Raw genomic sequence first — 16,367 nt, 5'->3', positions numbered from 1 at the left:
GTTATAGACAGTGAAGAGATGATGGAGAATTTGTTGATAGTGATTACGAGTTCAGTGAAGAAGAATTTGGGTTTAAGACAGTTGAAGTGCCTGTTCATGAAGGGGCAAAGGACACTATGAATGGTAGCAATGAGAGGCTTGCTTTTGAAGCTCCTGGAGAGGTGTCATCAGATGGTGAGCACACCTCAGATTTTGATACTGAAAGTGAGGGTGATGGGGATGATGTGGAAAGGGATAATGAAGGGACAAGTAAGGTGAGAAGGAAAAAAAAACTGCCTCGGTTTAAGTAGTATAGAAGGGAGGTGGACTTAAAGAATCCTGAGTTTCGGCTTGGGATGCAATTTGAAAACAAACAGGTTCTTAAAGAGGCACTCAGGGAATATTCCATTATTCATGGAAGGAAATTGTTCTTTGAAAAAAATGACAAGACAAGAGTAAAGACAATTTGCAACGAAGGATTAAAATGTCCATTTGTGCTTTATGCTTCACAGATAAACCAGGATGTGCAAACATTTGCAATTAAGAAGTTGAGCTTAGAACACACATGTGGGAGGGTGGAGAAACTGAAGTTTGCTAATTCCAAATGGATTTGTGAGAGATTTTCTAGCAAGATTAAGAGAAACACAGATTGGAATCTGAAAGCTTTTCAAGGAGAAGTTTTGGAGTCCTATCATGTGAGGGTGTCCAAAACTCAAGTGTATGGGCAAAGAGATTAGCTAAAGCAAAAATTGAAGGAAACTACATACAGCAATATGCACGGTTGTGGGACTATGTAGAGCAGTTGAAGAATATCAACAAAGGTAGTACAATGAAAATTAAGTGTGATCTGGTTGGAGGTGAAGCAATATTTCAAAGGATTTATGTGTGTCTGGCTGCTTGTAAAAAATGGTTTTTAGAAGGGTGCAGGCCTGTAATTGGGGTTGATGCTTGCCATTTGAAAGGTCCTTATCCTGGGCAAATATTGACTACTGTAGGAGTTGATGGTAATAATGGTCTTTTCCCAATTGCATATGCTGTGGCTGAGATTGAAAACAAGGACTCGTGGATTTGGTTTCTGTCTTTGTTGATTGAAGATTTAGGTATTACAAATGGTTTATCCTGGGCATTCATAAGTGATAAGAAAAATGGGCTCATATCTGTCATTGTACATGTACTACCAATTGCAGAGCATATGATGTGCATCCGGCACTTGTACAATAATTTCAGAGCAACACATCTTGGTCTCACTCTTAAACACATGTTGTGGGCAGCTACCAGAGCCACTACTATTCCTCGGTGGGAAGCAGAAATGGAGAAGATGAAGGAAGAGGACTTGGAAGCTTGGAAATGGTTGGTGCAGAGAATACCCAATAATTGGACTAGATCTCATTTTCATCCAAGGTATAAGTGTGATCTTCTACTGAACAACCTTTGTGAGAGCTTTAATTGATGCTAAAGATAATTCCATTTTGACATGTTTGGAAAGTATTCGAATGTATGTGATGCTTAGGATGGCTAATCGAAGGGCTGCTTGCGGTAAATGGAAACACCATGTTGGCCCAAGGATATTCAAAATAATTGAGAAGAACAAGATGGGAGCTTCTCAATGCATTCCTAGATTGGCTGGGGAGAAAATGTATCAAGTCAGTCACATGTGTGGTGGGGAGTTGTTGTAGATCTTGCAGCAATGTCTTGTAGTTGTAGGAAATGAGATTTATGTGGCATACTCTGTGCACATGCTATTTCAGCTATATTCCACAGAGATGAAAACCCTGTTGAATATGTACATGAGTGTTATAAGCCAGAGACATACATGAGGTCATATGAACCAATAGTTCACCCCATCCCTTTTATGGATCAGTGGGTTAAGAGTGGCTTACCTCCAATTAAACCTTCATTTCATAAGCGTCAACCAGGAAGACCTAAGAGAGTGAGGACAAAGGAGGCTGCTAAGGTTCAAGTACTATCCCTAAACCCACCAAACCCTTTGCCTCCAGGTTACACTGCTCCAGCAACAAAACTTAGAAGACTCTTCATTAAAATTAGATGTGGAGCATGTGGAAAAGAAGGCCACAATAGAAAAGGATGTGGAAGACAAGTTGTTTAATTATTTGGGTTTTGTTGTGCATTTTAATTATTTGGGTTGTGGTCAGCTGTGATTGTGATTTTCTTATAGCTGTGCTTGTATGTTGTGCAGGCTGAGGCAGCCCAAATTGGGAATGTTGGCCAAAATGAAGTTCAAGCACCTGACAATGGAAATGCATGCCAAAATGATATTGCCCCAGCCCAAACTAATGTTGCCCCTGCCCAAACTGACACTGCCCCAGTCCAAAAAAAAGCTGCCCCAGCCCAAATTCAAGTTAATACGGGCAGAGGATGAGGCAGAGGAAGAGGAAGAGGAAGAGGCTTATGGAATTCAACTGCAAGGATGTCATCTTCACAACCAGTTAGTTGCCTATTATTCTTGCCCAACTCAGAGTTTTTATGTTTACCTATATGGTAATATATGTTGTTTGTGGTTTTTATCTTAGGTGGTAAGTGATATTAGTCAAGGAAGGGCCAATCTGCCAATGACATACTCACAACAAGTGCCCTTGCAACCATCATCCTCTTCACTTAGTCAACAAACCACACCCTATATAGGAAGATTCAAACACAGTGTCAAAAGAGGGGGACAAGTATAGACTGTGAAGACATATTTTGTGGACTTTTAAGACCTATTTTTGGACTCTTAAGTACTTACTATGTGGATATGTATTTTGGGTGAACAATTATACACTCAAGTATGCTATTTGGTAATGTTATTTTGAAGGCTCTTTTGCCTATTCTATGTAATGTTCAAGTGTATTTTGGATTGTATGTAATGTGTAGTTGGTGAATGTTAATTAGTAATTGAAGCCTCTTGGATTGTATGTAATGTGCCCCTGTTCATTTGGTATACACTGCCAATTCAGCACAAAATCAACTTATATAGCAAAACATCTGATACACTGCCAAAGAGGCACAAAATAACCTTATGCCCAGGTTTTTGCCCATTTCTAGACTACCAATTCCTGACCATTTCTATACTACCAATTCTTATCCATATCTACACTATGCCCATGCCATCAAAAGCTGTTCAAGAGTATATACAACATTATGCCCATTTCCTGCCATTTCTACACTACCAAATCATCCATATTGATGAACAATATCACAATCATAAAACACAACAGAACAACAACCCAGAACCACCTTTGTCTTTGTCTAGAATGTTTTGAGAGCCTTTTCACAGCCATGTCTTGTCCATCTTTCAATGTACCCTGAAATCCATTAGCCACATATGATGACCAAAATCCAAACTCTGTAGTTTGCAAACGTACAATATAAGACTTGTATCCGTAGTCCTGACCCAAATGACATGTGGAAACTGCCAAGCTAACTGTAGGGAGGACTATATTTGATTTTACCTTAAAAGGCTTATCTGAAATCACCTTCTCCAAGTTTATTGTTGTTTGAAAAGTTATTGGTTGCACAAACAACAGCGGCCAAGTCAAATAATGGTAATTCCAGATCTTCCTTTTGGCTGGGCCTCAGCTTTATCTTCTGCAGACAATGAAAATCGATGCACTCCTTCCCCACTGTCATACTTTGCTCTTTGCATGCAACTGAGACATATAAGAACAATTATAATATTTACCTTCAGAAAGTAAGATGTCAGCAATTTCATATTAACTGATTATATACCATCATCTTCAAATATCAGCATCTATTTCTACCATTTGGAATAATGAGGTCGTATTTTGTTTGGCCTGGGTGATCATTATAGTTTATAATCGTTATAAACTACCATTTCCTTACAGGATAAACTACCATTTGCAAACCAGTGATCTATAACCAATATCCAAAAAGCAATTCATGCACAAGAACCAATTGATCATCATAGAAATTCCCAAAGAAGAAAAGGCTTGTAACTCACAGGTTAAGTAGCTTAGATGGTGCGGGACGTAATACAGTTAATGCCTCCTTCCACTGCCGCTGGCGTTCAGATAACGAAAGAAGACGCGGCAAAATTGACAACTGCCATTCCCACTCTTCAATGAAATGTTTAGCAATTGACGCTCTCCACTCCAATGTTTGTCTTCCACCCCTACTTACGCCATCACTTAGAGCATGATCTAGTTCAGTTATAGTTGAAGGAAGACAGTGATGTAATATATCAAGTAGTTTCCCCGTGAAAGATACAACTCATTTGTTTCCCTCTTCTCGTGTTAGATCAGTTTTCTCCTATGTTGCACCGATACGGATACGGATACGGCGATACGATACGATACGATACGATAAGCCGATACGGTAAATCTCCAAAAAATAGGATATGGATACGGCACCGATACGGCGATTAAAATAATATATATATTTAAAAATAATATAACTAGAAAATTTGATATTTGATATTTCACCAATAATAATTTCAAAACATTAACAAAACACATAACTTCATTCAAATCTTCATAAACAAAGCAAAAATTAACCAAAACACACAAAATACAAGTATCCATAAACAAAGCACAAATTAAAACATTAGAAATGAAACCCCTTCTCCTCCTTCTTCTTCTTCTTCTTCTTCTTCTTTCTTCTCTTTTGTTTGGCCTCTGTTATGTTGAAATGAAACCCCAAAAACCTAGCCTCTCGACAGACAGCAATCTGAAATTATAGTTTGTGTTTTTACATTTTAACCCCAAATGTTTAGAAACTTTCAAAATCACCCCCAAAGTCTGTAAATATTTTCGTTTTTACCCCCAGACGTATCGATGCCGTATCGCGACCGTATCGGGACCGTATCGAGGACGTATCGGATCCGTATCGAGAAGTCAACATGCCATATAAGTCAACGATACGCCACGTGGCGTATCGGATACGTATCGGAGCCATATCGGTGCCGTATCGTATCGGAGCCGTATCCGATACGAGCATACCCCTCCAAACTGACGTATCGGTGCATCTGAGGTTTTCTCTGAAGCACATTGTAATGTAATTCAGAATAGCTCCATGCTGAGGCACAATGAGCCAAATATTGAGAGAAAGATCATCCATATGTAAAAGCGAACTTTTGACATTCGCCATCATGATCTCCCACATCCCCAGCCCCAACTTCATATACAAATATCTCTACTTACGAGTTATCACCCCCACACACAACAAGAAATAAATAAATATGAAAACGACTAATTTTAGATATCCAAAATATGAGTAAACAAATAAAGTAGCAAAAAAGGATGGCAGCATAATAAGAACATGGTTATTTGTAAACCCCAGCTCATAGAATCATGAAATACTTCATATATGCAGCCATGGTTGATGCAGGAAAATTTCGTTCTTACGTAATACGCAGAGGAAACCAAGTACACATAATCTGCAACAATCAAGCACTAATAACTGATGGAAGGGCATATTACCAACTTAGAAAAGAAAAGCAGCCATGTTATCAGTGGACTTTTGCCGCACTTCCCATTCACAAGATGCATAATGCACACAAAACAGAAAAGACTCCCACAAACTTGCGAGTTACAACACAATATGATAGTATTATTATATTAACGTATCAAAAGAAACTAACACAAATATTATATTAGCTTCTCTTGGGGCGTGTTTGTTAAAGCATTTCAAAGACTACTTTGGTGTAACTCATGTTAATTGGACAGAGTTTTGGGCTGAATGTAATCTGATTTCATATGTCATGTCATGATTGTTGGTCTGATTTTGATGGTTTTCTACAAGATATCTTTGAAGACGAAAAGAACAAAGAAATAATTTTCCTTTCTCTGTTTTCTTTCTAGCCCTTCTTTCATGTAGGTTTTCTTTCTCCATTTGGAATAAGATACAGTTTTCCTTGTAAAAACAACAAAGAAATAGACCAGAACAAGATTATTTTGAGGACTTACCCGAAGTGGACTTTGATTTCCAGTACGAAATTCTCAACAAAAGGGTCTAACAGGTGATCTTCGCATGCTATTTGTTCTTTAGCAGACACCATCAACGATAATTTTTAGTTCATGCTTGACCAGAATTGACGTAGTCAACAGAAGAGGCAAGATCAAGCCGATAACATAAAGAATCACAAGAAAATTTTCGACAAATCGGGCTAGGCGCCCGCCTAGGTGGCCTGGCCGGCTCTGTGGAATATAAAATTAGTTTCTTTAGTTTTTATTTTTGGGTAATTAAACAATATCTTTGCTTTATTTTAATTACTTTTATTAGTAATTATTACTTAATAAATGGTAATTATTATGTTTTAATATTTTTCGGACTTTAATATTCATAGGGATAATTTTTTTTTTTTTTGAATAGCTAATTAATTAATATTTTTAATTGAATAATATCTTAGTCTTATTTAATCAATATAATTACCAATTAGTTTTTAGTTATTATTTGTTACGTAAATTACTTATCAAATAGTAATTAATTTTTATGAATGATTTTGTGCTCTTAAAAACAAAGAAAGTGGTTGCAACATGGTAAGTATATATCACAAAAGAACCAATACATACATATAGTATATTTGATTTGCTTATGAACTTAGTTCTTAATTGATTGATTTGTAGTGGTTACATGTCCTCAGAATACGCAATTGATGGGTTCTATTCGATAAAATCTGATGTCTATAGTATTTTGGTGGGTTGGTGCTAGAGATAGTGAGTGGGAAGAGAAACATAGGATTTACTCCTTGCTTTTTTTTTTGTTTCTTCTTTTAAGTAAGCACAGTGATTCTGTTTACTTGGCGATCCCAACCCAAAGCATATATATACAGTTTGAGTTTGGTGTTGTATAACTTACTGAGAAGACTTGGGGAACTGAACCATGCATGTTCCCTTCTAATGGCTAGCTCACCCTTACCCTCACCCTCATCCACACACTAGTACCGACATTTTTACATATTGAATCAATGGTCAATAAGCTTTCCAATAACATATTTGTTCTAGCTAAGCAGCTGTGAGCCTGTGGCAATGAGAGGGTACTAAAGAGACAGATACTACTACTTATATATATATATATATATGTGGAAGTGGATCCATGACACTATATTTTTGACACAAGTTTTGACACAAGTTCTTGACAGTGCCCAATCGAAAGGTTATAGCCGTCCAGCTATACTAGTTTTTTATAATATAAAAAACCATAGTATAGCCGTGCGGCTATACTATTTATTAAGAAAAAATTATTAAAAAAGACCCTTCTATTTGCATTAGTTTACACTTTATAGAAATTAATTTGCTAGTTTTGATATATATACTTTGTAGATTTAAATTTTTTAATAAATATTATTTTTATTGAAAATTTTGTAAAAATAAAGTGTATTAGACATGAAAAATACATACGTACGTGTTAAACATAAAAATGCTAAATTTTTTATACGGCTAATAACTCTGGAAAAGTAAAAATTCAAAAAGGTACAATAGAGACTCGTGTAAAGGCTTAATTGTAATGGAAAATGCTCTAAACTATCGATAAACAAAAATTAGGGAAAAAAGATAATAGTATCCATATAAAGAGTATAGCCGCCCGGCTATACTATTTATGAAAAAAAAAAGAAAAAAAGACCCCGTATAGACGCGCGGCTTTACTCTTAATTTTTATATAAAAATATCCCGTGTATAGGCGCGCAGCTATACTATTTTCAGTAGAAGAGTTCAAATCTGGCTCAAAACTAAGCACCACAAGCTGCTAGAGGAAAAGACCATGAGATTCTAGAGGTACATAACATATTAACGATAAAAATAGGATGCTTATTTATATTTGAAGTATCAGTGTGACCTCAAACGACATTGTTTTATACTATTAGTTAACAATATCTTCACATAAAAAAAAAACAAAGAATCTGAACTCCATAAGTATGCCAGGAAACTTAGAAAAGGCTTTTAGCAGGTTAGGGAAAACTTCGAAAGGGTGCTATAGTTGTCACTTAACCTCAACTGTAGGAGTCTCCTTGGAGTCAAAAGGATCTACATATCTCCAAAAGAATGCCAGACTGCTTCCCATTATGTTCATAATCACAGCAGACAATGCTGCGGGTAATGCAACCATCGGCGAGGTGAAATGAGAAGTGGCCAAAACCACACCCAAAGAAGAATTTTGTATACCCACCTGCGAGTGTCAAACATGTAAATGAAGGATTAGTGTTGCATGCCCAGCAAAATTTATGAAAGTTTCGACATTTCAATCTGAGCATAAAACAATGACGATCTTCTATGGACTCACAATAAAGTTTAAGAAGAGAATTTTTGTATCTTTATTACCAATTTGACCAAAGCCGAAACAAAACTGGAACACAAGGATTCACAGAAGCCAGATCATGTCTTAAGGTTTACATTCTATTTGATTAATACCTCAATTGATATTGCTCGTCTTTGTGCTTCTCTAAACCCGCAAACAGCTGCTGATATATACCTGCAAATTAAGACTCTCCTTGATCAAAAAAGACTCCTCAAGTTGCACATTTGCACCGCAAAAACTCCAAAACAAACTAAACAAACAGGCACAGCACCATAACCTTAAAGAATATTTGTATGAGTGCAAACTCTGCCAACAATGCTCGTATACAAAACTAGCTTCTATCTTCATATGTCAAATTAAAATCCACATAGACAAAGAAGATTGAATATATATACTTTCTTACTGCAATAGCTTTTATGGCTATGAAGTCATAATGACAGCAAACTATAGTTTCTCAACTGTTGCTTACAAATTATGAATACTTTGTTTTTTCAAAGTATAGTTAACTTCACTCTATAATTTATATATCAAACTTGACTGAAGCTAAATCAAACAGTAATAATACACTAATACAAGGCTACAACGTAATTTTTTTAGAATTTTTGAGCTTAAATTAGAGTGAATCTTTACATACTGAAAAAAATTGTATACATTACCTTGAGCTTTTTCCACAACAACACACTTAACAATTAAAGTCACCAACATTTAAAAGGCAACTTACCCCACAAAGAAACCAGCAATATGTACTAACAGCAGAGAAAGAATAACCACCCCAACTTCTCCAGATAACACTGTCCGAGCATGAGCCATTAGAGACAGATCAGCCGGCAATGTTACAGCAACCATTGAGCTTTGAGACGGACAACATTCTCAGAGAATACACTGGCCCACAAAATAAAATCTAGTATGTTTGAGAAAGAGAGCACATTTGGAAGGAACCACAGGCAAGACAATCATATTTTACATATAAGTAATTAAACAGATATTTATATGCACAACAAATGTACCTGCATGCAAGCAGTGATGCAGCTAGAACAGCAAAAAGTGGTGCAAAAGGTATCACAATTTTAACCACTGCAGGAAATGCACTCTGCATATAAGAACCTAACAAATTGGAGCAACAACGGCCTACAGATGACAGAATAGAGACCATAAGCCCCAGCTGATGGCTAATATAATATTACTGAAGTTTATTATATTTAACTTAACCTGCTTAACCTGCATGGTGCTGATTGACAGTTTGGCAGCATCCACAGGGACGTAAGTCCCTGCCAATAGGAGGCAGGGCTACTGCCCCAAGAGTTGTGCATACCGTCATTACAATAGACAGAGGAACATCCCCTTGAGCAATTAAGGTCACCTGAAAGGCTATTTCATAAAAAGCATTGAATGGAGTTGAATAAATGGCCTAGGCGGGAGCTAGGCGGCCTAGGCGGGAGCTAGGCGGCCTAGGTGGGGGCTAGGCTGGCTAGGCGGGCGCTGGCGCCTAGAAGAAAAAAAAGGTCATTTTGGAACTCCAAGGTCTTGGAACGATGGTGCTATTAGGAGGGAGGGAGAGAGAGAGAGAGAGAGAGAGAGAGAGAGAGAGAGAGAGAGAGAAACGAGGATTGAAGAAGAAGAGAGGTTGCGAGTTATGTTCAGGGTTTAGAAAAGGGTATGGGCTTCATAAAATACAACATTAAATGGATTTAGCATTATGAAATCACTAAGTAACCACTAATAAGTAACAAATAACAAATAAATGTTTTAATATTTTAAATCAAAAAAATATTATACTATTTGTTTAATATATAATTTATATATCCTTTTATTTTTCATGATTTTGGTATAAATTTATAATTTATAATACTAAAGAATTTATTAAAAAAAGCATAGGCACTTGCATAGGCCCCGATTACTCCTCTAGGTGCTAGGCCCTTGCCTGCCACCCCCTTACTGCATAATGATTTTTCAAACATTGGGATTAACATGTTGGTAAATCGAGGTGTACCAGCACTTCAATTTACAACCCTGCAATTTTAACTGACTCCAATTCCTATCTGTTTGTGTTCATAATTAACTAAAAATTAGTTGCATTGCAGGACGTTTAGATTTAACTTTTCTGGTATAATTTTTCTCAAGACTATAAACAAAGAAGCAGTTTCGTCAGTTCTCAATTGATTGTGTAGTGGCGATATGTCTCCAGAGTATGCCATGGGCGGGATGTTTTCTGAAAAATATGATGGCTACAGCCTCGGGTTCTTGCAATTGGAGATTATTAGTGGCAAAAAGAACACCAGCATCTATTCCAGTGACCAACATATAGGCTTCCTAGCTTATGTAAGCTCACACTCTAAATCTTAATGCAAAATCGTTTTCATACAGCTTAAGCAACCTATATGAAGCTAAATGCAGCAGAGTTTAACAATTCTGGCCAACATACATGAAATTTTGTCAGGCATGGCACTCAAGGAATGAAGGGAGGGGTTTGGAGTTGGTTGATGAAGTATTGGCAGATTCATATTCACCTTCAGAATCTCATGGATTTCTATTTTTGAAACCCAAAGGCATTGCATATGCGTGGGTCAAGTTTCAGATTGGCAAGCACACATGGAATTGCATACAATTATATTGGATTTTTGCCTTAGTTTAGATGCACATTAATGTGCCCATTTTTTTCACAAACATGATCCAATTGGTATTTGGTATAACAAACACAAGCAACATATACAAGTTTTGGCATGCAGCTAGCATACCAAAGGGAGACTTTGGAAAAACCCAAAGGAGAGAGAAAATTTTTAAAAGAAGCAAAAATGGACAAAATTACCCTTATTTATTTTTTAATTTCCTAAGAAATCCTTTACATTTGCATGTCTTTGGTTTGAAAGTTGAGAGGTTATTCTGTCTTTTTTGAAAAAGCTTTGGCTTTTTCCAAAAGTGAAAGTTTTTTTATGGGTAAAACCTAAATTTACTCATACGAAATTCATAAAACGTAAGTGGGGATAAAGGGAACCAAGGTCCCAAGAAGGAGTTGTCCAAAAGATGCAACTCCCCACATAAAACTCTCATCTGGGAACTTGGGGGATTTTTATTTGTGAGATAAAATACCTCTTGGTCGAGCTGGGCTAAAGTACAAATGACCGTGTTGAGCTTGAGTCCAGATGGTTAGGCTGAGCTCGATATCAATGGACAAGCTGGGCTTGAGCCTTGGGCAGGATGTCTCTGAAGTATAAGTGTATGATAACTTTTTTAGAGTTCCAACTGTTCACTTTTTTTTTTTTAATAAAATTTTTTAGAAAAATATTTATCACAATGAGTCTAGCATAAGGAACATGCCAGGTGATTGTATAAATTTCAATTTGTGTTTAGGTTTAAAGTATTAATAGAACAACATGTCGAGACAATATGGAGAATTGGAGAAAATTTCAAACCACACCATTTATAATATGATTCATATTCCTCCTCAAATAAAAATATAATGTATCATAAAACATATAATTTTTTTCTTTTATTAAAAAATACATAAACTACATCTGACTGTATGTGATACCCCGACCCAATTTTAACAATTTATTTAATTTATTTATTTGAGAAGTTACAATTTTGCCCTCAGGTATGGTCACGATAGTCATTTGTCCATTTGTGTGGATTTTTGGGATTTAAGTAGCATTTGCGTAGAGTGCATCGATACGAGTTGAAAGACACGTAGTGGGCTCAAATCGGAGTTTTAACGAAGAAGTTATGGTCAACGGAATTGCAGTGGCACAATCGTAAATTTGTTGAATTCTCTCTCCTCTCTCTCTCCCCAGCGACGACACTGCCGCTTTCAACTGCGATTCTGGCGCCGTCGGGCCACCAAACACGACGCTGTAACTTGTAAAATGCTCCTCTCCACCTCCTCTACACATCCCACTAAATTTTCAGACTTAATTTCGAGCTGTAAAGCGACTAAAACGAGAGGAAATTGGGTCAATTTGGGTTATGCCACTTTCTAATCCTCCCCACCCTTTTATTCACTACCACAAAACTGATGAAACGGCACGATCATAAGAGAATAAATACAAAATTTTGTTGCCTTTATTAACATTAAGCACAAATAAATTATATTTATGTTCTTTTAATATAAAACACAAATAATTGTGCCAAATAGTGTAGTGATTTGGAGTATTTACTCCCTCAGGCAAGGTCTTGGGTTCGAGTCCTAGCATCTGTGTTGTGTGTGTGAGTTTAATATGCTATTGCCTCTTTCAATAGGAAAGGTCCCAAAAAAACAAAAACGAAAAAAAAAAAAAAAAGCACAATTGTATATTGATGAACACAGTTAATCGTTCTCAATTAGTTGTGTAAATTGATTTGCATGCTATCTAACAAGTTTTTTTTTAAAAAGTGAATGATTTTACTTTCATAGATACAAACAATTGTGTCTTAATTTGACAGATGTGACAACATGAGACACAAAACCCATATCTGTGCCCAATATATATGTTTTTGACATAAATCTATATATATAAAGCCAAAGGTAGATAATGGTAAAACATTCAAAATACCAGAAAATGCCCTTAATTAACGCAAACATTAAGAATTGGAATTATTAATTAAATGAGAATAATATGGTAAATTCACACTTTTTCATATTTAAAAAAATTAAAATGAAAAGAAAAATCAAATAATTGATCCTATTTTTATGGAACACGACTACCTATTATCTTTTTTAATTCTAAAATAAATTTAAATTTTTAAAAAAAAAACATCTCGCATGCGTGAAGCTCATGTGGAGGGTTAGTGATGTTGAATATATATATTCTTGTTACTTAAATCGTGCCCAATAGTTTACACGTAGTAAAAAAATTTATTTTTATTCACTTAAACCACTCCCTTTAACTAAAAAACCACAATCCCTCATCTTTCCAACCCTAAAAATATCTCACCTTCTCCTTTTTTTAATGCCTTCTCATATGAAATCTTCTCAGTAGCCCACCCTTCTCCTTTTTTGAAGTCCTTCCCACTTGGAAACCTTTCACACACACACACACACACTCTCTCTCTCTCTCTCTCTCTCTCTCTCTCCTCCTCCCATTCGCTTCAAGCTCTCTCTCCCTCTATCTCTTTTGCTTCAAGTTCCATATTTTGAAAAGTTCTTTATTTTTCACTCCTCCTTTGAAGATCTATCACTTGCACCAGTACCACTAGACGTGTCAAACATAATAGGTCGGCCCGACATGGCCCGCTTAAGTAAGGCAAGGTACGGTCCGTATTTTTGGGTCGTATCTGGACGAGGTAATTAAGTCCAATGGACTGAGCCGGCCCGTGGCCTGTCACGGATTGAGACCACCCATGGCCCATCATGGGTCGAGCCAGCTTGTGGCCCGTCGTGGGCCGAGTCGACCCGAAATTCAACGGGCCGGCCCGTTTAAAGCCCATATATTAAATTATAATTGTTTTAGAAAAAATTAATACATAATATTACTACATTTATATCTTAAATTCAAGTCTATTTCTTTTCTCTAATAATATATATTAAAATTTAATATTTTCTTTATATATAAAATAATGATTTTGTTTTTCAAGTTTTAATTTTTAAAACCCACACAATAATCTAGCTATTTTCTATTTAAATGTACTGTAAATTAAGTTATTGTCCTCTTTTTTTAACAAATAATAAATCTTACTAGTATATACATGATTGCAAAAAAGATTTAAATAAAGTTGTAAAAAAATTACAACAAAAAAAGCAATACATAAGTCGAATTTGGCGTGGACTCATATCGGCATGTTTAGTGGCCCAACACGAGCATGGCTTGAGCCCATATAGACTCAAGACAAGAGTGATGATTTTCCTAAATGGGCGGGCCTAACACGACCCATTTATTAAATGGGCTGACTCTAAATAGGCCAGACTGGCCCAACACAACGCGTTTGACACCTCTAGATACCACCCACCACCACCACCACCACATCTCTCCTCTCATTCTCTCATTCTCAAGTTTTGGTTTTTGAGTGGTCAAACCAAAAATAAAGAAGTCTAAGCTTTTTTTTTTTAAGACCTTTCCTATTGAAAGGGGCGATAGCATACTAAACACACACACTACACGAATGCTAGGACTCGAACCCAGAACCTTGCTTGAGGGAGTAAATACTCCAAACCATTACACTAGCGGGTCATTTGCAGTTTTTGTTAGGCATGAACTCTTTGATCAACATTTGAATATTAATGACATTGAATTGCAGCAAATATGTTGAAAGTATTTTATCTCAAAACAAATTTTTAATTAATAAAAAAATTATTAATTAAATCAACAGACCCCAAGAGCCCCAAGGCCTCAAGGCCCATCTTTTGAAAATTCAATATATATATATATATATATTTATTCCCTATAAGTAACACGTCATCACTTAACGGATCTTCTAACAGTAGAACCACATTGCAACAAATTTTAAATGTGGAGGTACCGCATTGTTAAAATTGAAAACATGGGGGCAAACATGTCTTAAGAGTACAACTTCAGGGTACCAAAATGAAATTAACTCTGAATATTTTATTAAATAAAAATTAATAAATAAATAAATTACTATTTATCAAGTAATATAATTTATGAAGTTAATTAAAATATTTAATACTAATTATTCACTAAATAAAACATAATTACTAATAGAAGTAATTAAATAAGGCTAAGATACTATTTAATCACTAAAAGCAAAATTTAAAATAAAATTGAATTAAAGAAACTAAGTTTTTAACAACAAAAAAATTTACACCCCTCCCAACAAAATTCCGTTGGCACAGGTGGATTTCGTCGAAACAAGTCTAATCTAGCAAATAATTGCCGGCAAAGACCTTTGCCTATGATATTTCGTTGGGACAAGTTTCCTTGCATTTTAAATATTTTACGAGTACAACCGCACGGCTATACCCTATTAATGGAAATTTTAAAGGTATCGCCGCACGGCTATACTCTTTAAATAGAATAGTTTGCTAGTATAGCCGGACGGCTAAACTATTTTTCCAAAAAACCAATTAAAACCCGAGTATAGCCGCCCGTCTATACTACTTTTGAAACAAAATTTTTAAAAACCGAGTACAGCCGTGCGGCTATACGGTTTTGCGTGAAAAATAAAAATAGTATAGCCGCACGGCTATACTTTAAAAAAAAAATAAATTAAATTCCTTACTTCAATGATGACTCGATTCTTAGGGTTTAGGATTCTTACATCATTTGGCCTTTCATGAGACTATATGAGGAAAAATAAGTTTGTTTCATAAAAATAGTAGACTAGTTTAAAAACCAAATAACATAATAAAACATGACAAAATATATGAAATGATTTTATCTCAAAAAGAATTTATTAATTAAATCAACAGACCCCAAGGCCCATCTTTTGATGTATGTATATATACCTTTACCCTCCCTAACCAAGATGAAGCCTAACTTTATCTTCATTAGGCTCATACCATATTTAGTATTTTTAAAGTGTTGATTCTTATAAACTATGGAAGGATGCTCCCTTCCAATGTGGGACTAAATGAAAGTGTATTTTTCTTATGCAAAATCTAATAGTTGTGGCTTTACTTATTAAATAATATTGAGAGTAATTTATAAAACATAATAATCTTTTAATTTGATTTTAGAAGTCGACAAGAAAATTTGAATGTTGGAAAAAAGAGAGAGGCTATTTTAGACCATTTCACTGCTAGGTTTGCACTCAAGTATTGTAATGGCTTCCAAGGAAGAAACATTTTTGCTATGCATCTTGTCACATGACACCACTGAAGCCATTAATATATGGGAATGAAATATATATAGAGAATATTTTAAATAGAAATATTATTGCAATTCATAATTATAGAGCAAAATTTAAATAAAATTATTTATAAAGAAAAAATAAAAGCTAGCTACTTTTTGAAATCACCCGTATGTGTAGAGTTTATAAGTTTTCCGGTTGAACATTATCAACAGTCGGGTCCATAGCTCAGTGGTAGAGCATTTGACTGCAGATCAAGAGGTCACCGGTTCGAACCCGGTTGGGCCCTCCATTTTACTTTTTATTCCCGCATGTAATCACATTCGACAATGTTGGCGTCCAGCGTTGTTCCTTGGCTTTTGTAATTTCTTTCCGTGTTCCTAGATTATTAAATTTCTTTATAATTTACTGATTTTTGA

General features: G+C 35.6%; 1 protein-coding gene and 1 non-coding gene across 3 annotated transcripts; one reads left to right on the top strand and one right to left on the bottom strand.

The window, feature by feature from the left end:
* Positions 2,939 to 6,020, bottom strand: LOC109949245. 2 transcript variants are annotated; one of them, XR_002271803.1, is made up of 3 exons: positions 3,938 to 4,351; positions 3,429 to 3,626; positions 2,939 to 3,281 (listed from the first exon to the last, which is right to left on the bottom strand). XR_002271803.1 is itself a non-coding variant. In XM_020564374.1 (3 exons), the coding sequence occupies exons 1-3, from the start codon at positions 5,990 to 5,992 to the stop codon at positions 3,512 to 3,514; spliced, it is 393 nt and encodes a 130-aa protein (XP_020419963.1). In that variant the 5' UTR covers positions 5,993 to 6,020; the 3' UTR covers positions 2,939 to 3,511. The 2 variants fall into 2 exon arrangements, 1 of the variants encoding a protein (XP_020419963.1); XM_020564374.1 differs by adding an exon at positions 5,901 to 6,020 and having other exon boundaries at positions 2,939 to 3,626; positions 3,938 to 4,123.
* On the top strand, positions 16,166 to 16,237 carry TRNAC-GCA. The gene has a single exon. It is a non-coding gene; the product is annotated as a tRNA-Cys (tRNA).

The sequence above is a fragment of the Prunus persica genome, chromosome G5, assembly GCF_000346465.2.
Source record: "Prunus persica cultivar Lovell chromosome G5, Prunus_persica_NCBIv2, whole genome shotgun sequence".
NCBI lineage: Eukaryota > Viridiplantae > Streptophyta > Magnoliopsida > Rosales > Rosaceae > Prunus > Prunus persica.
The sequence above is the reverse complement of the archived record's forward strand: the minus strand, read 5'-3'. Positions and strand labels throughout refer to the sequence as shown.